The 24,136-nt window shown below is 37.4% G+C and overlaps 3 protein-coding genes across 5 annotated transcripts; all 3 read right to left on the bottom strand.

Moving 5' to 3' along the window:
• Window positions 1–22: 22 nt before the first annotated feature.
• ATRZ-1C (RNA-binding (RRM/RBD/RNP motifs) family protein with retrovirus zinc finger-like domain-containing protein) lies at window positions 23–4,493 on the bottom strand. 3 transcript variants are annotated; one of them, XM_088695748.1, is made up of 6 exons: window positions 4,199–4,418; window positions 2,985–3,353; window positions 2,658–2,897; window positions 1,310–2,528; window positions 523–1,028; window positions 23–416 (listed from the first exon to the last, which is right to left on the bottom strand). In XM_088695748.1, exons 5-6 carry the CDS (start codon window positions 1,023–1,025, stop codon window positions 191–193), a joined length of 729 nt encoding a protein of 242 aa, XP_088551874.1. In that variant the 5' UTR covers window positions 1,026–1,028; window positions 1,310–2,528; window positions 2,658–2,897; window positions 2,985–3,353; window positions 4,199–4,418; the 3' UTR covers window positions 23–190. The 3 variants fall into 3 exon arrangements, with proteins under 3 accessions (XP_088551874.1, XP_088551871.1, XP_068315858.2); XM_088695745.1 differs by having other exon boundaries at window positions 1,310–2,897; XM_068459757.2 differs by lacking the exons at window positions 1,310–2,528; window positions 2,658–2,897; window positions 2,985–3,353 and having other exon boundaries at window positions 4,199–4,493.
• A 3,544-nt stretch (window positions 4,494–8,037) lies between these two features.
• Window positions 8,038–12,544, bottom strand: LOC137720983 (protein SEEDLING PLASTID DEVELOPMENT 1). The gene is made up of 9 exons (XM_068460112.2): window positions 11,325–12,544; window positions 10,613–10,827; window positions 10,370–10,520; window positions 10,052–10,243; window positions 9,695–9,857; window positions 9,374–9,618; window positions 8,972–9,148; window positions 8,698–8,859; window positions 8,038–8,572 (listed from the first exon to the last, which is right to left on the bottom strand). Exons 1-9 carry the CDS (start codon window positions 11,817–11,819, stop codon window positions 8,270–8,272), a joined length of 2,103 nt encoding a protein of 700 aa, XP_068316213.2. The 5' UTR covers window positions 11,820–12,544; the 3' UTR covers window positions 8,038–8,269.
• A 127-nt stretch (window positions 12,545–12,671) lies between these two features.
• On the bottom strand, window positions 12,672–16,021 carry LOC137721201 (ACT domain-containing protein ACR10). The gene is made up of 6 exons (XM_068460304.2): window positions 15,663–16,021; window positions 15,067–15,288; window positions 14,208–14,313; window positions 13,742–14,078; window positions 13,301–13,585; window positions 12,672–13,170 (listed from the first exon to the last, which is right to left on the bottom strand). The coding sequence occupies exons 1-6, from the start codon at window positions 15,814–15,816 to the stop codon at window positions 13,033–13,035; spliced, it is 1,242 nt and encodes a 413-aa protein (XP_068316405.2). The 5' UTR covers window positions 15,817–16,021; the 3' UTR covers window positions 12,672–13,032.
• Between the last annotated feature and the right edge of the window lie 8,115 nt (window positions 16,022–24,136).

Genomic DNA, 24,136 nt, shown 5'->3' with positions numbered 1-24,136 from the left:
AAATGATTGATGGTGGACGAAATTAAGGCCAGTAAAAACCCAAATGGAAAATACTGAATTAAAATGCATATCATCCATCAATCCTACATTAAAATTGCAATCTCAACATCCCACATCAAGAACCTAAAAGATTATAAGCTAAAACAGCTACAAGTCTCATGAAAACAGCCGAATCACCCAACAGCAACATTTAGTAACGGTCAAAGGAAGATGGGCGGCCTCCCCTGCTAGGGCGGTCATAAGGACCAGGCCTGCTTCTGTAATTATCGCCTCTAGCTGGCCCTCCACTTGCATACCTGTCGCCTCCTCTTGCGCCACCATCCCTATCATACCCTCTATCTTTGCCATAACCATTTTGAGGATAACGATCAGAACCACCGTACCTGTCACTTGCAAAACGATCACCGGCTGGGTACCTGCAAGGAAAAGTGGCGAAAGTTGAGTAAAAGGGATTTTGTTTACCACTATTCAGAGCAATCACAAGTGAGAGAAAGGAACAAGCGGTTAAGCAGTAACTCATACCTGTCGCTAGCATAGCGATCACGGCTACCATATTTGTCATCTCTGCTGTCAAAACGGTCCCTCTCTCCATAGCGCCCTCCATCATAACGGTCATCCATGTAGCGGTCACGGTCTCCACCAAAGCGATCCCCACGGCCACCAGCCCCAAACCTAGAATGTGATGAGAACGAACCTCCACCGCCTCTTCCGCCTCCTGCTGAAGGGCAATCTCGAGCCCAATGTCCTGGTCGACCACACTTGAAGCATTCATCTTGTCCTACAGGTCTATCTCCTCCCCCATAGTTTCTCCTGCCACCAGATGAGTAGCCACCTCCTCTGTAGCCATGGTCAGAATCTTCTCCAGCTCCTCCCCCTCCCATTTTGGGTTGAGCTTTGTTCACAGAGATTATGCGATCACTAAGCTCCCGCCCATGCATCTCCCGGATTGCGTCTTCCATTGCTCGCCGATCTCCAAATGTAATAAACCCAAATCCTCGGGGACGGTTTGTATCTCTTTCCATCATGATCTATAAAAGTACCACATTAGCCATTTCATATAAATGAAATTCATCCATTTTAACCAAAAGTGAGACAGTAATCTATCAACTACTCCCAGGAGTCCACAACGAGAAACTAAAAGCAACTTGCATCACCCAGCCAGGGTTGAATTGCTGAGAAGCTGGAAGAAGAATTAATAGGCAGGGAACAAACAATATGAATGCAAAATTTAAGAATGAGATATGGATTAGCAATATATATTAACACGCATCCTAACTGGTAATTAAAATTTAACAAGTTGATAACTTACTTTCTCCTTGTTATTATGGATAACAGATTGAACCGTGTTTCAATGTGAAAAAAATTCTGATAAATACAGAGGAATCCATCACTTCTGATCTTGACTTCCCACAAAATCCAATAAATTAGATCCAGCATAAACTGATACCTAGCCCACCACAAAGTCAAATGTATCTACTCTCAAACAGAAACATTCAAGTTGAAATGGCCATCAGTGCTAGCAGTATATCTGTGATAAGGTTAACTTCTCAATGATCTTTAATCCCAACATAAGACTGCCAGAAATTAGGATAACACCGAAGACACCAGGCAAGCATCCATCTTGTATTCACGAAAACAATGTTCCCCCAAACAAAGCTATGCAGATCACTCAGACAAAGGCAGCAATCACAATGTTTGATCTTTCCACTATTCAAAACAAACCACATAGAGCACAAAAAGATACCTCAAAAACTGTGTTCATTTTGCAGACTATGCCCGACTCGATCCATAATCACTCGTTCCCATAGTGTTTCATTAATTTCGTAAAAAACACAAAAATCAGTCAAAGACAGCAAAGGTGCTCCATCCAATTATCAGCTCAAAATAGCAGAACTGATGACAATGCTGATTATCCCATTCAACCAGAAAACTTAGACCTACTAAACTCATAAAAGATACCCTAGAGCCATGGAGATCCATGTTCTGACAACCTTTTTTGATAGAAGACATTCGGTCAACCTTTGTTGATAGAAGATATTCCGACAACTTTTAAGTACCTGCAATTATCATACGATCGCCTATTAAAAACTCGCCACCACAGTTCCTAAAGATGAAATGCCAATGGGTAGGAGGAAAGAGAGAAAAAGAAAGGTGTGCCCATGCCTACTCCATATACCCTGACTACAAACTTGAACAGGTTCGGAGTTTCAGATTCCAAGGTAGCCAAAAGTACTACTCCACCAAAGTTATCAAATCTTAAATCAATACTGGAACTGCTGATGAACTGGCAGCATCGATATCTGGTCAGTGTTGATGTTGCTGAATTCATCTTGACATGCAAACCCAAAAGTACTGAGCCTCAATTAAACACTTTTTCCGAAACTGCAAAGACGCTACTGATCCTGATGATGTGTCTCATAAGATCCACGGAATGGATTGCATGAATGTGCCCGCAAGTGATGTGACCAGACTGAAAGTGTGGACTATGTAAATGACTCTACCAGGTAGATGGTTGAGTTCATAATGCACTAGATAAACATATTGACCCACAAAAACATGACAATGAAATTGATCATAATCTCTTTGTCCCCGCAAAATAAATAATAATAAAGTTCCATAAAAAAGTTTCGAACTAGTTCAAACAAAATTCAACTCACAAGGCTGAAAAGAAGGCTCAGACTTCATGAGCACTCCACAATAGCTGATGAGAGGACCCCATTGCCAGAAAAACGCAGTTTAGAGTGATTAACTCAGACTAACTGTATCAAACATAAAGTAACTAAGCTTGATACTTCGCAGCCTCATCCGATCAAGCTCGAATTTGATATCTGGCAGACCTCCATGAGGACCATAACTAAAAGATCAGGCATCAAGAGTTTGACACATCTGAAGAACAACTAACAAGAGACAACAAAACTCTGATTTAGACAATGACTATGTCAGACTTAAGGCTGCAGAGCCACATAATCCGAACAGAATCATACCTCCTACAAAAAAGATAAATTTCTCAAAGTTTCCATATCTTGTGAATTGATGATTAGTGGGCCCACCCTCAAAGCCTTACTTATATTCCGAATTTCCAAGACTATCACAACCACAAATCTTCTCATCAATAAATCTTGTGGATCCCAACCACAAATCTTTTCACCAATAAATCTTTGTTCCTATACAGCAGATGAGACCCAGCAAGCAATTTACTGGGCTGCCTTGCACTCAATTCCACGCATCCAGATACCATCTGTTTGTGTTATACTTCTTGCCTTGATATTTATTCTAACCATCAGCTATAACTAGTCCCAACAAATCTTATCAAGCTTCAGCAACTCGATGCAATCACTCAAACAAAAATATCTCTACGAAAACCCATACACGTACAGCACCAAAAGATCATAACCGTCATTCCAAAAAGACATGAAAACAAATAAAGGAGAATTAATACAAAATGAGGACAACAAAAACTATCAAAAGAAAAGGATAAAATCAAAATAAACATAAGTAACCGTAGTTACACACATAGAATTAAATATCAACGCTCCTCATAAATGTACAACCGAAGATATCCTGAGGTCAGAATGGCACAACTGACAATTAAATATCCCAGTGAGTAGTTTATTTGTTACATTCGTGTTCGCTCAGGAAGGGCACTTCATACAAAAAACAATTGGGCATAACAAGCTCATTGAACACGTGGAAAGAGCATGATCTGAAAATCGATAATCAGGATCAATCAAACAATTAATGAACATGCATTATAGCCATGTACCATCATTGTCTGAACTTCCTGCATCAAAACCAAAAGCTTCCGAGAATGTTCAACCAATTTATACTTCAAATATCTTGGGCAGGCAGGATAAAAAGTTAATTTATTGCAACAAAGATTTCGACTGTTTTCCTTCTAAACATCAACTAAATGTAAACATAGGGTCAAATTAAAGCCTGAAACTGACTGAAAATTTTGGGACTTTTTTCACCTCTTAAAACCAAAAATTCAAATATAATTCAGACCAAAAATTAAAAGGATAATATCTTTCCAATAGTTTGCAAGCAAAGTAAAGCAGCTGAAGCCTAAAAACGCATGCCTCTTTCAATTGACACAATTAACAGGTAATAGGATTGGTAACAATTAGGGTTTACATGTAATTACGCGTTGATTGGAAATTAATCATCGAAGAACTAGCTAGGAAAAATTTGAGGGTACCTGAGCTTCAAGAACTTTGCCGAAGCGTTGGAAAGCGCTCTCCAGCTGACGCTCCGTCACGTCCCACGACAACCCTCCCACGAATATACGGTAGTCTTCCTTCCCTGCCATCTCTCTCCCTCAATCTCTCTCTCTCTCTCTCAATCTCTGTTGCCTGTACTGTGTGACGAGCCAAACCCTAACCGCGTCGTATTCTTGTATATCTACTTCGATTTTGCCCCTTTTCTATTTGGCTTATTTATTAGATTAGCCGTGCTCAGATGCGGAGAAAGTATTTTTTGAATCACAGTCTATTACGTGTAATTTATATATTTTAAATTATTTATATGTGTAAATTAACAAAAGAAAAGTCAAATATTTGAAGTAAATGAATAATTTTAGACAATACTAGAAGAAACCCTCATAAACCAATTAAAACAGCTGAATTCACATAATAAAATAGGTTGCCATAGAATTTACATTAAGAATAGAGAAAATAATATTTGATTGAATCACATTATTGCTAACTCATTGGGAGGTTAAGCTCGCGCCTCATCCCCTTAGTGTAAATAATATCATTTGTTTAAAAAAAAAAACAATCATTTGACAATTAATTTAATCACATTATTATCCGCGTGCAAAAAACTTTTTTTATAAAGAAAATAATATTTAATAAACAACTGATTGAATTACATTATTGCTAGCCAGGCTAAACCCATCCCTTTCTAGATAATATCGTTTGTTAAAATAAAATAAAAAAATAATCATTTGACAACTTATTAATCACATCATTATCCGCGTACGAAAGATCTTTTTTATAATCGGCATTACACGTCTCTTAAAATGTTTTGAATACAATATTTATGGTTTTCCTAATTTTTTATTATATTTTTCTTTCTCCTTCACATGGGGCACCATCATCTTTCACTCATCCTTTTTTTTTTTTTTTTTTTTTTTATCTCTCCTCACTTATATTTATATTATATTTTATTATTACCAAATTACCCCTGCATTATTTGATCTATATATTGAGCTGCTTTTGGATTTTTTTTGGTTGAGGGGCAATTTGGTCCAATAATTTTGTCGAAGTCGTGACCCCAAATTGGGGCTCTGGCTTTATATATAAGAGATGCAAAGGGATTTTTTTATTTTTTTATTTTTTATTTTTTATGAGGACTAAGTATGGGGTTTACTCAATATCGAATTTTAACGATCTAAATTTTCTATTTTGTAAGTCTCAATTCATAGATATCTTTACACAAATTCAACTCAATCTGAAACCATTTGCCTATTTAATTATCAAGATAAATTTTTATTCTTTTTTATATAACAAAATATTCGTTAATTTCTTTGAACTTAATTAGATGTCTTAAACATTTCCATTTTGGCTAATATTTTGGAAGGATGATCTATGAGGTGCAATTTAAAAAATAGACAGTTCGAATCGTTAAAATTCAATGTCGTGTGAATCCTACACCTAATCCTTATTTTTATAAAAGAAAAATAAAAATCTCTTCTGATTTCCTATTTATTACTATGCTCATGTACTTGGACGAAACCTCACCTTACCCACTTTCACCTTGCCTCATGCGTCTTCATCCCGCTTGCGAGGCAAAGACATTACTATTCACTCTTAAAAATAAGTCTTTGTACAATTTCATCCGTTTTCATTGTTGCAGCAATTATTTATTATTTACATATATTTTTTTTTTCTTTTGTTTTTTTTTTATACTTTATTAATTTTATCTTCCACGTGTCATTATCGCTTTCGATTTGCGATGAGATTTTAAATCATTTCTATGGCTTTACTTGTCACTATCCATTAATAATTTAGCTCATATTTTATATAAGATTTTCAATCATTTACATTGCGTCACGTATCCTTATCCGATTTTTTAATTTTCTCATACATCTTTATAAAAACCCTTCAACCCACCACATCTACTCACACCAATCACATTTATCCTTCTTGCTCATCTCAATTCATAGATTTTAAAAAAGATCTTCCAGCAATGTCTAACATGGGTTGAGTGATCTCTCTCAGCCCATCCCACCCAAAACCCAACTGACCAAAGACTGGCCACACACCGGGATCAGATTAGATCAATTTGTAATGGATCTGAAATGAATCATGTCTATTTATATCCTAAAACCTCTAAACGACTAAGACTTTTGGGCCCTTCAACCAACTCACATTTGGATATGGTACCCATGTTGTAGGTTTTTCCGTTGCAGACTTTTTAATATACCAAAAAAGAATAAGGTACGACTTTGAGAGCTTACTGTAGGGCTGGACAAGGAGATAGCACAAGCTTGCATGGTCTTCACACTAGTAAATTTTTTAATGAATGAATCTTATGGATTGGATTAACACGTATGTCTTACCAATTTGGTGAGTGCTTAGATTTTCTCATTCGAATAGAAATGAGGTTCCAAACCTCGATTCCCTTATGTATGTAGGGCACATGTATTATAATGAACGCAGGTGGTTGGTACAACAGTATAATAGAACACGTCTCTTTTGCTGGATCCCACACTTCACAACGTTAGATTACACTACAGCCTACTTCTCACATCTCTTTTGATCAACTGCTTGTTCCCATCATCCCACATGTTGAAAGAACTATCTGTTGAAATCTTAGCCTATATTTAGATTAAGACTTTATTAATAAAAATAGAGCTCACTTGTAGCTACTAAAAAAAAAGAAGATATTTTCAAATGCTTTTGAGCTTGACATATCTACACCGAGCTGTATGCTGTGAAAAGGATGAACAACCCATCAACAACTGTCTATTGCGTGAATAGAGAGGCACCACACACATTAGCGGCCAAAAGGGGAAGAAGCACACTCTCTTTATTTTACCCATAAGCTAAGGTATGTGCTTCTCATTGTCCAGACTTATGACTAACCTCATGCTCCCCGACTCTAAGGGAGAGAATGAATGCACTACTTCTCAATGCACTTGTAGCGGTCGCTCACACACTTCTTACAAATAGATATTATTTAGTGCAAGACTGAATTCTTCATTTCTCTCGAGAGCGAAATGCGAATGCTAAGCCAACAAAATGAGATTCCAAGAACCTTTCGTTATAATCTTACCTCCCCTTACTCGATCAAGTAGGTCTTATTACTTCATAACCGGGAGAGAAATGCAACTAGGGAATAAAAATGTATAGAGTAGACCCTTTTTTTTAGTAACCGAAACCCCAAAACTTTTTTTTTTCTTTTCAGAAATTCAAGTACATGAGATATGGTAACCACAATGCATTCGTCAACTTTTATACGAATTTCAATTTGAAAGTCAAGAAGCATAATTCATCGACTTTTGTACAACTGATATCTCCATTTTTGACATGGATTTTGTGAGCCCACCAGGAGTGTGCATTGTCTGGACAGGAAGAATTCTATTTCATGAAAGAAGGCCTTACTCACTTAAGGCCTTTGGACAACTAAGTCAGCTCGGCTTCTCTTTTTTTATCAAATTCACTTTCAACGTGGAGAACACTTGACCAGCGTCACTTGATGAGGAATAAAAACCTCTTTTGATTATGCGTTGCTTGTTGCATTGAAAATAGCCTCTCCTTATGAACCTTCGTCATTCTTTGAGGACGGAATTGCTGATGATTTTGGCCGGCTCTGTAGTTTCGAGGCTGGCTTAGAGCTTTCTGCCATTTTGAGGAACATCTTGGCCTTAACTTCTGCTTTGGTTGGCTCGGGTCGTTGGGGCAAAGGGCTGACGGGGTCTAATAGGATGCAATCGACCTTGTAATTGTACTCCCCGTTAGGACGATTGTGTTAAGTTGATTTCAGCATGAGGTCGTCGTTAGTGAAGGCAGTCTTGATATCGGATGACATCAATTTTTGGTATTTCAAATTATTCACTAATTGGGTTGCTCCTTCATTGAAGAAGAAACAACTGCAAAAAGCTTGTTACATTATTCGAAATAATTACATTAAATTTCTTTTGATTGACAGGGAAATGATTACATTAATTGACATACATAATTTACACGACCATCCATGAAATGAAATGGGCTATCAACCAGTGATTGAAAAATGTTGCAGTTGAGGCAGCAATCTGCATCCTCTTCTATTCAGATATAATAGGCAGCCTAGTAACACTGGTTCCTCCACCTCCGCCGGTTAGTGATTTAGAGTTAATCACCTCCAGAAAACTTGAACCGGATTTAACAGGTTTTGAAGCTTTCTTTTTGTTTAATCTCATCGGAAGAATCTGCAACCTTGGATTCATCTCGGTGCCTGAATTTTCAGCAGCCAGCTGATAACTTTCCACTAGCTCAAGCTGTCGGGCGATTATTTCAGAGCGTCTTGGGAGAAGCTCTACTGGCTCTCCACCAGGAATCACGATGTACTCAATCGCAAGTCGAACCTCCTAGGACATACAAAAGGAGAAACGGTGTACTAAGCAAATGATATAGGTAAGGTCCAAAGGATTATGTTGTGGAATGAACTGAGAATTTACTGACTGAAACGGAGAATTGGGAAAGGAAAATGTACCTCCAATGCATCAATCTCTTCCAAAGATGGTTTTCTTTTCGGGGCATCATCTTCAATTTCAATGTCGAAAGAACTATTGACTAACTGCTTTCGCAAAGAGCCAACAGATTCCATTTCAAGAATCATCCGAACTGCCTTGACCATTTGTGCCATGGTATTTGACTGGACAACAAAAACCGAATGAGCCATGGCGTGTATGGTGTATACCATACAATGCAAATATAGAATAGATACACAAACAGAGAACTTCGAAAAAGAACGAAAGTGAGGCTACCTTCATGACAAATACAGGCAAGTCGTGGAACTTTGTTACACTGCGGATCCATGGGTTCTGTTTCATTTCATAACTGGATGCTATTATTACATCAGCTGTTCCGATATCATCAGTTACTTCTATTTCACCTTCAAGCCCCATTACGTTTGCGACTTGTAGAAGATCGGCTTCAAGGATCTACAATACATCAAAATAATAAAAAAATTGTTAACACAAATCATCGACCTTGTGAAAACCTATTTACTAATAGTGTTTTGGAAAAAGTCGTGAAGTTATTACTACAAAATGCCAGAATCAGAGTTTAAGAAAATGTGTGACCTTTGCTCTCAGTTCAATGAGCGTGGATTTGAAATTTTCCAATTGAAATATAGAGTGAAGCAAATAGAAACCTAAGTAACATACCTTGTATGCATATACACAAACCGGCAAACTCCTCTTCTTCACAGATCTTTTGCTGCTCAATTTTTTGGTCCGTGTAGGGGAATGGTCTAGATCTTCCTTGTCAGACTCTATATCAGCGGCATCAATGTTTTTTTTAACAGTAAAATCAGACACTTGTAGATAGCTCTTTTCAGGTATTGAAATAGACTTGCGAGAGCCACCAGCATCTGCATCAACACGACGGATTTCAAACAAAGGAGGTTTTCCTGCAACCAAAAAATTTTCAATTTAGAATAATTTTGGCCCTTGAAATGTCAATCCAAAGAGGGAAGTGCAAAATACCAGCCAGTATAGCATCAACAGTTGCATCTAATCTGTGATGCACACGAAGTTCTGTTTTAGATATAATCTCCACAGCACATGTAAATGTAGGAGGCCCCTTTCTTTCCAGAATTGTCTTCTGTACCTTCCTTCTTCTTGCTTCTTCATCACCAAGTGTCACACTCTGCATTCAGATCAAAACTGCTTTTAGTCAATCAACAGTTTCTATCTGCGAAAGCCTTAAATTGGTAAGGTCTCGACACAATATCTGCAGTGGAAATGATATGTCATATCTCCTATATGGTACCAACAAGGAGCACTAATAGATCTGAGCACAACTAGTAAACGGTAGAGTTGACAAGTAGCATTGCACTGCACCTCTATGCCACCGACAAGGATCTGTAGAGAAGGATTTTTCATTACGTTGTCTATCGTCATTCCATGTGCTGTTCCAACTAGTTGGACTCCTCTTTGAGCAATAGTACTGGCGGCCAATGCTTCAAGTTCTGTTCCAATTTCATCTATTATGATCGTTTCGGGCATATGGTTTTCCACTGCTTCAATCATAACCTGCACAAAAGTTCCAAAGGGGTAAAACGATGATTTGGGTGAAAGGAAAAACAATGCACATTTACTACTCGGGAACTAAAGCAACAGTTGGAGATAAAAAGCAGTAGAATTGTTGTCAACACTCACATTATGCTGCATATTGACGTTAGGAACTTGCATCCTCCTTGCACGACCTATTCCTGCGTGAGGAACATCTCCGTCTCCACCAATCTCATTCGATGTATCCACAATCACAACACGCTTCATATGATCATCTGCCAGCATTCTAGCAATTTCTCTGCAGGGGACAAATTCATAACATGCTTATTCATGATGCCAGGTGAAATGGAATTTAAAGGTTCATTTGCTTGGACCAGGAGTAGGCGATACCTGATTAAGGTTGTCTTCCCAACTCCAGGAGGTCCAATGACCAAGATGGAACCGCCGCCCTCAACCAAGTCACGTATAATCTCAGCGCTTCCTGACACAGCTCGTCCCACTCGGCACGTGAGGCCAATGATTTGCTTTTTCCGGTTTCGAATAGCACTTATCCGGTGCAGTGAATTGTTAATACCTGAACGGTTGTCATCTGAAAACTCACTAACCTACAGAAAAGCAAGTACCTTTGTATAAGAAACATATAAACAAATAGTTACGAAATCGTTTGAAAATGTTTTTAAAATGACTGAAAACGTTTTTAGAGAATATGTTTATGGCTTTCAAAAGCATTTGGAGTGTTTTCTGCAAGAAACACCAATTATGTTTTTTTTCTAAGAAACGTTTAAGTGATTTTCCAGGATTGACTTACTTTTTAACTAAGGATTGGTTCAAAAAAAAATTTCACCAAAAGCGCTTTCAGCCATTTTAAAAACACTCCCAAACGAGCTCAAGATCTTCCCTTCTAAACAAAGCTAATAGGTATTTACCAATAACTAGCATGACCAATCACACAAGGGTCCAAAATTAACAATTTAATCAATCATTAAATAAATAATTAAACCAGAGAGACAGCCACTAACACCAAATTGAAGATTACCCAAAAACACTTACGTCATGCAAATATGACACTTAATTTTTCAATCTGCATAAGAATGCTCCAAACCTTCGATACAGCGTGCCGTAGATCTTCAAGATTCACCGGCTTTTCGGAGATCACCCAATCACCGGAAGGAAACCTCGCAATCGGACTCCTCCCCAAATCCATCACAACCTCAACGAGCTCGCCAATCTCCTCGTGCCTGTACAGCTCACTCCTCATCCTCAAAGGCAACAATTCAAGTAACATTCCCAGCTCCGAAGCCGCCTCCGGCTGCGACGTGGAAGCCGGATTCAAATTCGGAGAATTCGAAATCAACCCATTTCCGGAATAGAACCGATCGGACGGCCTCCGAATCTCCGGGGACGGAATCCATGGGGTGGAGGATTTGGACGAAGCAACCGGCTTATGGCCACGGCGCGTTCGACGAAATGTCGAAGAGACTGCAGAGGTGAATTTGGAGTTCTGAAGGTAGCAGAGGGTCGAGATTGGGATCTGGTTCGCCGATTGCCATGAGCTCTGCAAATCAACGAGCACGCATTGCGAGCTCAAAGCTCTCATTTTTCCTCTGAATTATTAATTTTTAATACAATAACAAAGAGACTCTGATTTTTATTTTTAATTTTTAATTTTTTATGGTTGTAGTTTTTGAAGTGTCCGAATTGGCGAGGATGGAAGAAGATTCGGAGGTATCTCCTCCGCGATTGGAGTTTTGGAGGGAAAGTGGGGCCGCCAAAGAGCAACCTAACAAACGGTTAGCGACCGTTGAAAGCAATGGAAGTTGAGCCACGTGGGGCTGCGTCGCGAGCCACACATATTTTCCAAGGCTCCTAGTTTTGGAACTCTTTAGAAAAAAAATTCATTATTTCCTTTCTTGCACTCCACAATTTAAACTTTGGGACTGTTAATAGTACTTAAAAAAATAATCATTTTTCTCAATTTTTGGAAAGATAGATTGTCGTTGCAAAATCAACAACTAGTGTTTTTTAGAACAAAAAATAATCACAGAGAGTAAGTGATGGCTATTTTAGAGATCTAACAATAATTTCTCTATATCTTGGTAAAATTATGATAGCAGTTCGTGTTATTTTGGCGGAAATTCGCTTGGTTAGACTAGTATCAACCTTCACGACTAATTGTTGCAAATTTAAGTTCAATTAGTGATTTTATCGACAAAATTAGCACACGAGAGACAAAAGTGTGTGAATTGAACTTTTTTTGGCTGTAGAATATAGAGAATTTTTTATGGTTCCCTCCCCTATTTCATTTTCGTATTAGGTCGACTTTCAAGACTTTGAAGCAAAATCTGAACCCAAACACAAATCAGCCGTCTAGCCGTGCAAGAATGGTGCACGCCATCGACGAAGACCGCTCTTGCAGACGGGTTTGCCTGGACTCTAAAACTCAACCATCTTAACATAATAACCCCAAACCACTCCTCAAATTCGATCTTCTACCAACAAATCAAATTCTGATATAGTCTACAGTGAAATATTAGTGAGAGACTTCGTAAAGAATGGCGATGAACAGGATGAAATACCGAAACATTTGTCACCTTAACATGCCAGAAGAGATGAGATTGCCAAGTTTCTTTCATAAGCAATGCAAGTTAAGATGGAGGCACGGAGGTTATGCAACAGATTGGCTCTTTATTATGCGCGTACTGATTTACCGGTTTGCATCTTGCCGTGGTAGAACTAGAAACTCGATGCTTAAGAAAATATGCTGTACACTGCACAATTATGAAAGCCGGCAACTAAATTCGGCATCCAATCTATTCCCATCCCATCAACTTGTTTCTTACACCTTCCTCAATTTTGTTCCTTGGCACTGGAGAACCAACTCCTTCATCCAGCAGGATTCTGTATACTTCCCACTCTCGATCCCGGATCATGTGTCTGCCTATCTTAACCTGAAATAATGAAAGCACATTGAATCGTAGAATGAGTATCAAACTATAGAGGAAATCATTCGTCTAAGCTGGCCTAAAGGAAATTACAACGAATGCATAAGAAAATTGTAAGATTGGTTGGGGGCAGTACGGAAAATATGCGTGTTTTTAGAACTTTGAGGGCGAGTGTGATATCATAAAAGACAAGAGGACGGCCCCTGCCAGACAACTCAACGGGGTTAGCAACCAGCAGCTCAGTGTCAGGACCACGGCTCACCACAGCCACTCTAAGAGGACGCAGAAGCTCCATTCTCAAGCGGGAAGATAATGCATTTTGCTTGTTCGGGTCAACAATCTTCTTCCCATCTGCTTGCATTATGAACAAGTCTAACTCACAATTTCCTCTTGGGTTAGCACAGAATCGTCCATAACGAACCTGACATTAAGCAAGAATATTCAATAGAATCATCTCTTTAAAATAACGGTAAATCACCTTCGTTATCTACTAAATAATGGTAAAGTCAAATGACAAAAGGACCTTTGGAGAGAGAGAGATTAAAAAAATCTACAAAACCTACAATTAAAGATGTACCTGAATATTGTAATCCTTCAGGGTTCTCATGATGTCATATATGAGACCCTTATGATCTTGGCAGAAGATTTGAACAAGTGTGTGAGATGGGCTAAGGTGATTGTCCACGGTTACTGAAACGGGGTTGGAGGCAACAGATCTGCTTAGGCGTCCGTTGGGCAGCTCTAAGCTGAATATTTCTTCGGTAATAGCAGAAGGAAGATACGGAGAACCCTGTGAACACGCTGTAACTTCTGATCCGGCCAACTCAATTTCGCAACTCAACAAAGCATTGCATAAAACAGCCTTCAGAGAATCAATCGTTTCATCTTGTCTTCTTTTTGTATGAAGAATTTCTCTGATTGAAACGGTAGAAAAGAACAATAATATTCACCATATTCTAGAGGAGTGAAACGACAAAAGTAAAAGTGGAAATGATGCACAGTTATTATTTATTGAAAGGGAAGCAATGTTAAGAAGGACAAACCTAGTATCTGTAATGAAGAAAAGGTCCATTACTCTCCCATCTGGGGTAGTCGATACCTTCACACTGTTTATAGTGAGCTCCAGCTCACAGAGAACCTCAGTGACATCTATTAGATAAAATCGTATTAATGTAAATCCGAAACAAAATATATGACTCCATACACTACATTTCCCACTCAATTATTGAGATAATTCAAAAGTGTAGGAAGCACTTGGTAAATGAAGAGTCAATAAAGACAGAATCAAACAACTTATAGACTGATTAGCCAAATAATAAGCAAATTAATTTTCTTCCAACAGGTAACTGCTAGGACATTTAGTACCATAGGTGAAAGAAAAGGATCCCTTATTTGATTTCTCAAAACGAAACAAAAACAGAACTAGTGTTTTCATTTTTGCTATACAAAGTTACGGAAATAGGGATCATACCGTTAAGAGTTCACTTGTCTTCCTTTCCATATTAACACACCAAAAAGAATAATATCTACACTTGTACGAATCTGTCATAAATTATATTCCTTGGTAATTCGTATCCCTTTTAAACAAGGGAAATGAAAATGACGGATTCTCTTGCCTTTTACACAACACTGCTAAGTATGGGAACTCATAATATCAATCGTTGGAGATCATCGCCTTCCTATTTCATCATATAAACAATTGATAATCACCGATAAAAGATAGCCAAAACTTCATCTAATTCAAACGCTTACTAGTTGGAGAGTTCAGACAAATCACCGAGAAAGATATTCAGTAACTGCACTATTTCTAAGCAAATTAAGCTCGAGGGTAACGCTTACGAAGTTTCAAGAGAACAACTACTAATGCAATTGACATTCTTTGTAATGAAGGCTTAGCATTACCATGCAATAGTCCGTCCCGTTCATAAGAACACCAGAACTTCAAAAGGAACACATCCGGTGGCTTAGGCTGCTGGTTTTCGGGCCGGTAATAGAATATTCCAGAAGTCGAAAAATACGATGGACACGCTGCCAACAGTCTCTTTGTCAACAAATTCCACCTAGTGCTTGGTTTCCCCACCACCCAAAACACTATGTAGCACCATTTCCCATCTGTTGAAACATCTGCTCCACAAAATAATCATATCGGTCACAAAAAATTTCATAAAAAATATGAATAAAAATCTAAGTACAAATTACTACTTAATTTTAATAAGTTTGAAGAAGAATGACACATTTCCAGATTTACTTCCAATGAACTTTAGACAGATTTCCAGAAGAAAAAAAAAAACCAATATTTATTTCTCCCTGAATCTTTATATCCAACCCAAGAATTCTCAGGCATTTCCAGATCCAAACAGTAAAAAAAAAAAAAAGAAATTAACTGCCCACCATATTTCTAGTTAAAAATTCCAAAACCCACCTCCCAAAAACTCTGAAAAATTAAAAATAAATAAATCAAACAAAAAGAATACATAAAGAAAACAGTAAATCCTCACCTCCCCTGCAAATGCTGAGGCCAAACAGCAATATAACTCTGCACAAATCACATTCCAACCCAGTCTTGTCAGGACAATTCACAGTGATGACAGTGGGCTCCCCAGCCTTCTCCGCCTGGTTAATTACCACAACGTCCTCGTGCAAAATCCCCATAGCTTCGATTTCAGCTGCTCTGCTTTTCCAAGCTCTCGGGAAACGGATGAAGTGAGAGCGCCCGAATGGCTTCCAGTTCGGTATCTTCGGATTCTCTCTGTTGCTTGCCGGGTGTAAAACGGATTGGAGATTCCTCCACTCTGCTTTTCTTTTCTCGGCACTTTCTCAGTTTCTCGTCCTTCGCTTTATGTACTGTTTGGACAGTGAGAAGATTAGGAAAGGATTTAAAAGATTAAACCACGTGTGTGATTAGATGGTGAGCCAATTAGTGTGGACCACGTCGTCGTTGCTTCAACAGGATTAACTGTTGCTTTACAGTTAAATAGGATTAATTTTGTAATTAATGAATTATCGTAACGATATGACAATTCATTATCTCAAAGATTAGAGGAGATGATGTCCTAAATTGAGATTAAGAGTCAAGATGATTCAATTGGTCAATTGGGCTTACTTTCTTTTTTGGTCAATTGGGCTTTAATTTACTTTTTTATTTTTTTAATAAGATATATCTATATTGAAGGAGGAGAGGATAGGCTTAGCATCATAATGGGTTAACAATAATATAGTTCAAATTCGGCTTTAACAAGAATCGAACCTAAAATTTCTCACTTACAAGTGAAGAAGAATACCACCAGAACGTAATTTGGAAGAGAGGACCTCACCATTTGTAGGCTTGTACCGACCTACCACGGTGGCATTTCGAACAGTGCTCCACTGCTTAAGGATGTTGGAGGAGGAGAGTGCATACCCTTACAGTGGAAAGCGGGGTGAATGCAAATTCGATCCGGACAAGGTTGCAGTAAGAGTTGCCAATTTTACCACTATCCCAATATAACATTAGATAGAGCTATTCATATACCTTATTTTACCTTCCACACACTTTTGTTAATTTTCGTCCATTGATCTTTTTCAATTCATTCGAGTGGCCAGAAATTGAGAATGATGCGTGAGAAGTAAAAATAGATGTATAGATAGCACCACATATAACATTTTGTGCTAGACTAACATCGGTGCGTAGTCGATGTGTCTATTAACATCGGGTCAATCTCAACTGACACATAAGGTGCTAAAAGAATGTTCCTGCATATATAGATTCAAACACAATGCTAATGCAACTTGTTTTATAAATGCGGTCGGGTTGAATGCCATGTTCATGCAAACTTACATCGGCGGTGTTTCGTGCCCCCTTATATGTTTCAAGAAATGGGTGAACCACGGTGGTTTACTTGTGGGGTATGGCGTCAAGGGCTACTCTGTTCTCAGGTTTGGCAACAAGAGCGACGGGGAGAACACGGTTTTTAGCGTTTGTGCCGTGGCCACGCCATGTCCGGCATGAACTCAACGGTGTCTGCGGTTGTCACTAGTACTCGACCATCGTAGCCAAGAGGCTGAAATTCTCACCTCCTATATATTTCCATACTCGCATGCTTAAGTTTCCCCACTTCATAAATGATCTTGCATCTGTGGGACTGAGGTGAGATAGCTTATGTATTACCTTACCTGTATATCTCCAGCAATTTTTTTGGGAAAGTTTGATCCTGTACATTTCAGGGTCCTTGTTGAGTCTGGAAAGTTGAAGCAAAACGGTACATTGAATAAATATGATTGACTTTGTTTTATAGTTTTGAATACAAGTTTTTAAGATAGGACAGAGCACAAAGCGAACAAAAATTCAATTATTCATTGACGAATTCCTTACTAGGTAAGTTTGTTATCGTCAGCTAAATTATATTGCGTATACGTCAACAAATATCAGCATATGCCGAAACATCTGATGAGTGATATAGAGAGAAATTATAGAGTGTTGTCGATAAACGTAATATGCATCATATAAAACAATATGCATCATACAAAACATTTAGTAGATACAAAAAACACTCGTTCTAAATATTCAGAGAATTTTGACAAGACTTGTACGTGTGCAATTTCGAAATCTTAATGGTACTGAGATCACCTCTGACCTTGGCAAGAAGTACACGCGTATATTCAATGAAATTGTGGCACTGTATATTTAACGATTATAGTGTGTTAAAGGATTGTAGTATAACTTTTACAAAACAAAGGGTATTATAGGTATGGGAAATGTAGAATTTCTGTAGTTAATCTACGGTACTCTTCAATAAAATATGGGTACCGGTACCTTCTAATTCCAAAATCGGTCCAAGCATAATAACACCTGTGTAGTGATAAGCTTATATTTATATATATTTTATATCAAATTCACTTGTTTTTGTTAGTTAGTTCCTTATATTTTTGAGTTATTTACTTTGTTTTTGTGTTTTGTAGGATTTGTCAAGTAAAGAAAAGAAAAATAACACAAGTGGAGTTTTAAGTAACAAATTCGTCAAAATTGCATGTGCAGGTCAGCTGACTTTGGAAGCAAGTTGAGGACAGCTCAGAATGAATTAGAGAATGAGCCTTATATGCTTGAAAAGTTACGGATGTCTATTTTCTGGAGCATTTCGCAGATTGTTAATATCATTTTTCTAGAAGAAGTTATGACCGTTTTAACACTGAAAGGTTCCCAAGAGGCTGAGCAGTTTGTAACTGACAAGAAAGTATTGAAAGCAATAAATCCAATAAAACTAGTAGCCAAAACTGATGCAACCAAGAACAAGTCAGCTGACACCTATTCAAATATCAGAGGAAATGGAAAATTAAGTGGGAGTAATGGGCATAAAGGCTGCCCAAAGAGTTACAATTGTTTTAGCATTTCCTCTCACTTATTATCATCACTAAATGGCTGTTAGTGAGGTGAGTTATGGAGAAAAAAGTGTGGCAGCATAAAAGAAGAAAAGGGCTGCAGGTTGCAGCGGCAAAAAGTGGAAAAAAAGGTGGAAAGAAAGGGTGGAAAAAAAGGTGGAAAAAAAGTGCGAAAAAAAGTGCGAAAAAAAGGAAAGAAAACAAGGAAAAAAGGCAAGGCTGCTGTGTTGAGGAAGGAAGGAAAGGAAGGAGGAAATCTTGGCATTCTCTTCTTTCGGTTTTATCTTCTCAAACTCTTGTCTTTCTTTTGGTTTAATTTGAGAATTATGTGTAACTAATTTTTAGTAGTTAGGGGCTGTTTTGAAGCCCCGAATATGATTGCAAGTTTGTTATGACATTTCGTTTGAATTACTTTTATGAATGGATGAAAATTGGTTCACTACTTGTCTCATTGATGAATTTTTTGTGTTTTCTACGGATGCATACTTAGTAAGCATATCTAGGATTCTAATTTTATGAATATCTGTGTGCCTGCTCTTGTCGAATGAGGACCTACATATGTTCTAGAGTAGTACTTGTTAATTGCGATTAACATGTGAACCAATTTATAGGATAAGTCTAGTACGTACGATGCCTTGTGATGACTCAAACTCTTTTCGTTCTGAATGATTTCTACTTGTTAAATCTATGAACACACCATTCGAGATTGCATGTTAAGGACTAAGTTAAGTTGAAAACGTCATTCTCTTAACATACTACATAAGAAAGAGTAATAGGTTGAGTTCTAACATTACGCCAACTTGAGCATCTTCATCCAAAAATGAAAGGAATTTGAATGAAATGTAACATGTTTGCATGATTATTTGGTGGTGGATATCAATTCCCCTAACTCGTTTTTTCTTAATTTGTGAACTACTTAGAAATCTGTTTCTGTTCTGTTTTTGTTCGATTTAATTTAAATAGCAAATTAACTCCAAAAATTCCAAAAATTTGTGTGAGTGTAGCTCTATGTGTCTAGTATTTGCATATAAAATTTCATAGACTTTAGATAAGTTTAAGTCGATCTAATAATTATTTCTCGGTGGCTGGCCAATAGGGGCAGCAGCCCAGTTTTTGTGCCATTTTAGGTAGTTAGATAAAACAATCCTCTGTGGGAAAGACCCTTATTTTCATATGCTACAATTGACAAATCTTAGTGTTAATAAGGAAAATCAATAGGACATTTGTGTGCTACTTTGTGGTGTGCTTTTAATTCTATCAAATTTTTGGCGCTGTGTCGCCGGGGATTATTATTTCTAATTACTTATTTTTCTATTATTTTCTTTTCTTGTCTAATTAGTGTTTTTGTTTTTGTTTTTATTTCAGGTACTCTTCGTAGTATATGCGTACTCGAAGGTCCAAGAGCATTGATCTAGCTTCCTACGATCTTGAGGTTGAACGAACACTTCGAAAGCTTCAAGGAACAATCAAGCAGAAGCGTGCATCGGTGTCTTTACCACCATCTTCTCCACCACATTTGAGTTCGGAAGAGGAGAAAGAACCATAAGAAGGCATGGCTGATAACCATACTTTGAGGGAGTTGGCAACGCCTAATACGAATCAACAACCATTGTGCATCACATATCCAAATGCAGAAGGAGGATTTGAGCTTAGGTCCAGCATGATTCACTACTTGCCTAAGTTCCATGGCTTTTCAACAGAGGATGCCAACAAGCATCTCATGGAGTTTCATGTGGTATGCTCGGGAATGAGACCAGCCAATGCGGATGAGGAGCAAGTCAAGTTGAGGGCATTCCCATTTATATTAGAAGCTAAGGCAAAGGAGTGGCTTTACAATTTACCTCTGAGATCAATGAACACATGGAACCAGGTGAAGCAAGCATTCTTGGAGCAATATTTTCCGGCCACAAAAGCTGCAAGCATAAGGAAAGACATATGTGTAATCTGACAACAACATTGAGAGCCCTTTGGAGATTACTATGAGCGATTCACACATTTGGTTGCATCTTGTCCTAATCATCAAATTTCAGAGCATCTTTTAATACAGTATTTTTATGAAGGATTGTGTGGTACTGATCATGTAATGCTTGATGCAGCAAGTGGAAGAGCATTTATGGACAAGACACCAACAAATGCTAAGGCATTATTAAAGAACATTGCTGGCAACACACGACAATTTGGAGGAAGAGATGAGCTACCTCTTAAGAAAGTTAACGAGGTAAGTGCTAACTCTAGTATTGAATTACAATTAGCTAACTTGACTAATCTTGTGCAACAGGTTATGGTGGCTCCAAAACAAGTAGTAGGATAGGTAAAAACATTTCCTTTTAGGATAACAACATTTAATAGGTAATCTACTCCTAATAGGAATATAAAATACATTCCCATATCTACTAGGATTTACACAATCACATTCCTATTCTAAATATGACTGCAACAAGAATAGGTTTTTTGCTGATTTAATTAAATTTATTATGTAACCTATAAATAGGTGTCTACTTACACTCTAAAGCACAAATTAAGAGGTCACACATGCCAAAATTCCACAACTCTAAAGATTTTAAAAGATTTTAGAATCGTGGTGTGGTCAACCAAGATTTTAAAGATTTTAAAAGAATCCATTCAATTACAGGGGTAGTCAATTAAAGGATTTTAGGTAACTGAAGGCTGGCCAGATGGCTCATTTTAGCCCTTTAGCCCTCCAAGAAATTAATATTTTAATGAACAGTACATGGTCATATTTCTTACCACTCCAACCGAGGGCCATATGGCTCGTTTTAGCTCTGTCACAAAAAACCGTCTCCAACTGAGGGCCAAACATAATTTATTATTTAAAAACTACAACTTAAATTCAAATCCAACGACTAAGTGACGTCAGTTAGCCATTAGACTTAAGGTGCTATAGAATGATACATTCCCATGTCACAAACAAGCACCTACAATAGGATCTTGTTGTACATTTTTGGGCCAAAAATAACATGGAGTATGCGTTTAACTTTTATATTGTTAAATATTTTTTAAAATGTTGTTTAAGTTCACGTTGTTAAATGTTTTTTTTTATGTTGTTTAATGTTATTTAATGTTGTTTAATGTTGTTTCATGTTATTTAATGTTATGTCATGTTTAATGGTTTAGAGGTTATAGGGGAAGAAAAGAATTTTTACAAGGTTTAAAACAAATTTTGTAAAAAAATAAAAAAACCGCTAGCTGACGTCAACAACTAGCCGTTACAATTTTAAATTGGAGCCTGGCTCGGGCCCGGTTGGTTGGCCCTATGGCCTTTTTTTGTCCAGCAGGGCCCACGAGCCCTCTGGCCTGGTAGGGTGGGTTCGGTTCCATTCGGTTCGGTTTTTTTGCCAAAATCGGAAATCGAACCAAAATTACTATTCGGGTTGGTTCGGTTCAATTTTCTGTCGGTTTGTGTTCGGTTCGGTTTTTTTTTTTTCAATAGCTAAATTTTTTTTTATGAAAACGACTTGCAGCAATTTTGTAATACATTTTCCAAAGAAGTATAAATAAAATCAAAGTCCCATTTCAACATAATCGTCAAAATAAGCATTCCAAATTTCTAATAGAATCATCAGAGACAATGAAAATAAACATTCAATTCAAAGTTCAATTATAATCAAGCCTTCCAAAGTCCAAAGTTAAATAAACATCAAAGTTTAAATCTTCCAAAAGTCCAAACTTAAAATAAACATCAAAGTTCAAGTCTTCCGCACCTAAAATAAACATTCCAAAGTTGAAGTCTTCCACATCTAAAATATCATTCGTGAATGCCTGGTAATTTAGAACCTCCCCTGATTTCGTAATGCACAGTACATCACTACAACTACCTCAGCACCTGCACCATAATGAATCAAAGCCTCAAAATTATTCACTTCAACTTAAGCGAAGTTTCTATGTAGAAAGGTAGAGAGGTCCCCACAAATCGCTTAAATCTCATGTTCGACCATTGGAAATGGAACCTAGAATCCATGTATTAGGATGTCAAAACATTTTCTATCAGATTGCTACTGAGCAAAACTATAACATGTTTCCTACTGAGCAAAATGATTGGGCATCTGTTCCACACCTTGATAGCAATTCGCCAAACCAATACAAATTCAAATATCATGGTCGTCCTACCTATTTAGCAAATGTTAAATGCAATTTGGGATTTCTAGGCAATTTTTATGCCTTTTTTAAGTACATGAATCACCTTGATAATCACACGGTATTCTTGATGAAGTACAAATGCATAGAAATCAAATTGTCCAAGTATAAGAATGGTATGAGAGCGATTTTGGAATGATATAAGATATGGTTGAAATTGCTGATGGAATACATACTTTCAACGTGCAATCGACCTACTTTTTCAAGTTTGAATGACAATCTGCTTGCTAACGCTTGGGCAGCCTAGGGGGCAACATAGAACCTTTTTTTGAACTTCCACTTGCCATTTCTACATACAAATAATAAAAGAAATGATACTAATTAAAATGTTATTTAAAATAATCTAACAAAATCAAATGCAATAAATAAAATTACCTTTCTCAACTTCTTCACAAAACTCCATCTCCTCAATAGTTGGCTCATGATGTAATGCAACATGAATAGACCTAAGCCAATTTTGAGTACATATCAAAGCCTCCACCATTTTTGGACTTAAAGAACTTCGATATGGATCAATTATCCGTCCACTTGTACTAAAGGAGGATTCCAAATCAATGGTTGATACGGGAATAGCTAAGATCTCTCTTGCAACACGTGCCAAAATAGGGTACTTAGAAATCCCATTCACCCTCCACCAATTCAATATATCAAAGTTCTCATCTTCTTCTCCTTCATTAGGATTGGAAAGATACTTGTCGACATCATTATGCACAACCCGGGCTTTCTTTGCTTTTCTCATTTCACTTTTTTCTTTCAACTTTCTTTCTATTTTGGTCATGCTTGATGAAGAGTCTCCACTTGTTGTTTGATAACTACCACCACTACTTATACTTTGTTGTGCACTAAAAGACATATCTTCATGAATCTTGTAAAGATCAATCAACAAGTCCTTCACCCCATTTGTGGCATTTTCAACTTTTTCTTCATCCTCACCAAATTGTATCTCAAAATAATCAACAACTTTCTCTAATTTGTGGTGAGGATCAGGCACAAGTGCAATAAAAAGATATTGATTCATGTCCTCAATTGAACCCCAATACTTGTCATATTTTTCTTGCATCAACATAGAGATCATAGACAAAAGTTCATCATCTTTATTTTCATGCAAGAGACTTTTGATTTTAAACAAATCACCAAAAGTAGTATGAACGGTTGGAGTATTAGAACAACATGCTTTTAAAGTGACTTCATAAAAAGGTCTAAAAAAGATTGCAAATATCCCCGCCTCACTCCAATCATCCATCGAAGGTGGTCCCTCCCTCATATTATCATGATTCTCTTTAACAAAGTACGAAAGATAATGACCATCATCTACTTTTAATCTATCAAAAGCCATCTTGAACTTTAAAGCCGATTCCAACATTAAAAATGTGGAATTCCACCTAGTAGGGACATCCAAAATCACAAGCCCTTTGCTCTCTATTCTCACTTTCTCAACACACCTTTTAAAGCTTTCCAACCT

This window comes from Pyrus communis, chromosome 1 (genome assembly GCF_041283825.1).
Source record: "Pyrus communis isolate YQ-2024b chromosome 1, ASM4128382v1, whole genome shotgun sequence".
In the NCBI taxonomy this organism is placed as follows: Eukaryota; Viridiplantae; Streptophyta; class Magnoliopsida; order Rosales; family Rosaceae; genus Pyrus; species Pyrus communis.
Note: the sequence above shows the minus strand (reverse complement) of the source record. Positions and strands in the feature narration are given on the sequence as shown.

What these genes read in the sequence shown, in the direction of transcription:
- ATRZ-1C (XM_068459757.2), bottom strand. Translation starts at nt 4,309, where the DNA reads ATGGCAGGGAAGGAAGACTACCGTATATTCGTGGGAGGGTTGTCGTGG. An exon ending in GCAAAGTTCTTGAAGCTCAG is followed by an intron (nt 1,029 to 4,198) that starts GTACCCTCAAAT and finishes GTACTTTTATAG; the next exon opens with ATCATGATGGAAAGAGATAC. An exon ending in GATCGCTATGCTAGCGACAG is followed by an intron (nt 417 to 522) that starts GTATGAGTTACT and finishes TTTTCCTTGCAG; the next exon opens with GTACCCAGCCGGTGATCGTT.
- LOC137720983 (XM_068460112.2), bottom strand. Translation starts at nt 11,819, where the DNA reads ATGAGAGCTTTGAGCTCGCAATGCGTGCTCGTTGATTTGCAGAGCTCA. An exon ending in TACGGCACGCTGTATCGAAG is followed by an intron (nt 10,828 to 11,324) that starts GTTTGGAGCATT and finishes GCTTTTCTGTAG; the next exon opens with GTTAGTGAGTTTTCAGATGA. An exon ending in GGGAAGACAACCTTAATCAG is followed by an intron (nt 10,521 to 10,612) that starts GTATCGCCTACT and finishes TGTCCCCTGCAG; the next exon opens with AGAAATTGCTAGAATGCTGG.
- LOC137721201 (XM_068460304.2), bottom strand. Translation starts at nt 15,816, where the DNA reads ATGGGGATTTTGCACGAGGACGTTGTGGTAATTAACCAGGCGGAGAAG. An exon ending in ACGGGACGGACTATTGCATG is followed by an intron (nt 14,314 to 15,066) that starts GTAATGCTAAGC and finishes TTTATCTAATAG; the next exon opens with ATGTCACTGAGGTTCTCTGT. An exon ending in TGAAGGATTACAATATTCAG is followed by an intron (nt 13,586 to 13,741) that starts GTACATCTTTAA and finishes GCTTAATGTCAG; the next exon opens with GTTCGTTATGGACGATTCTG.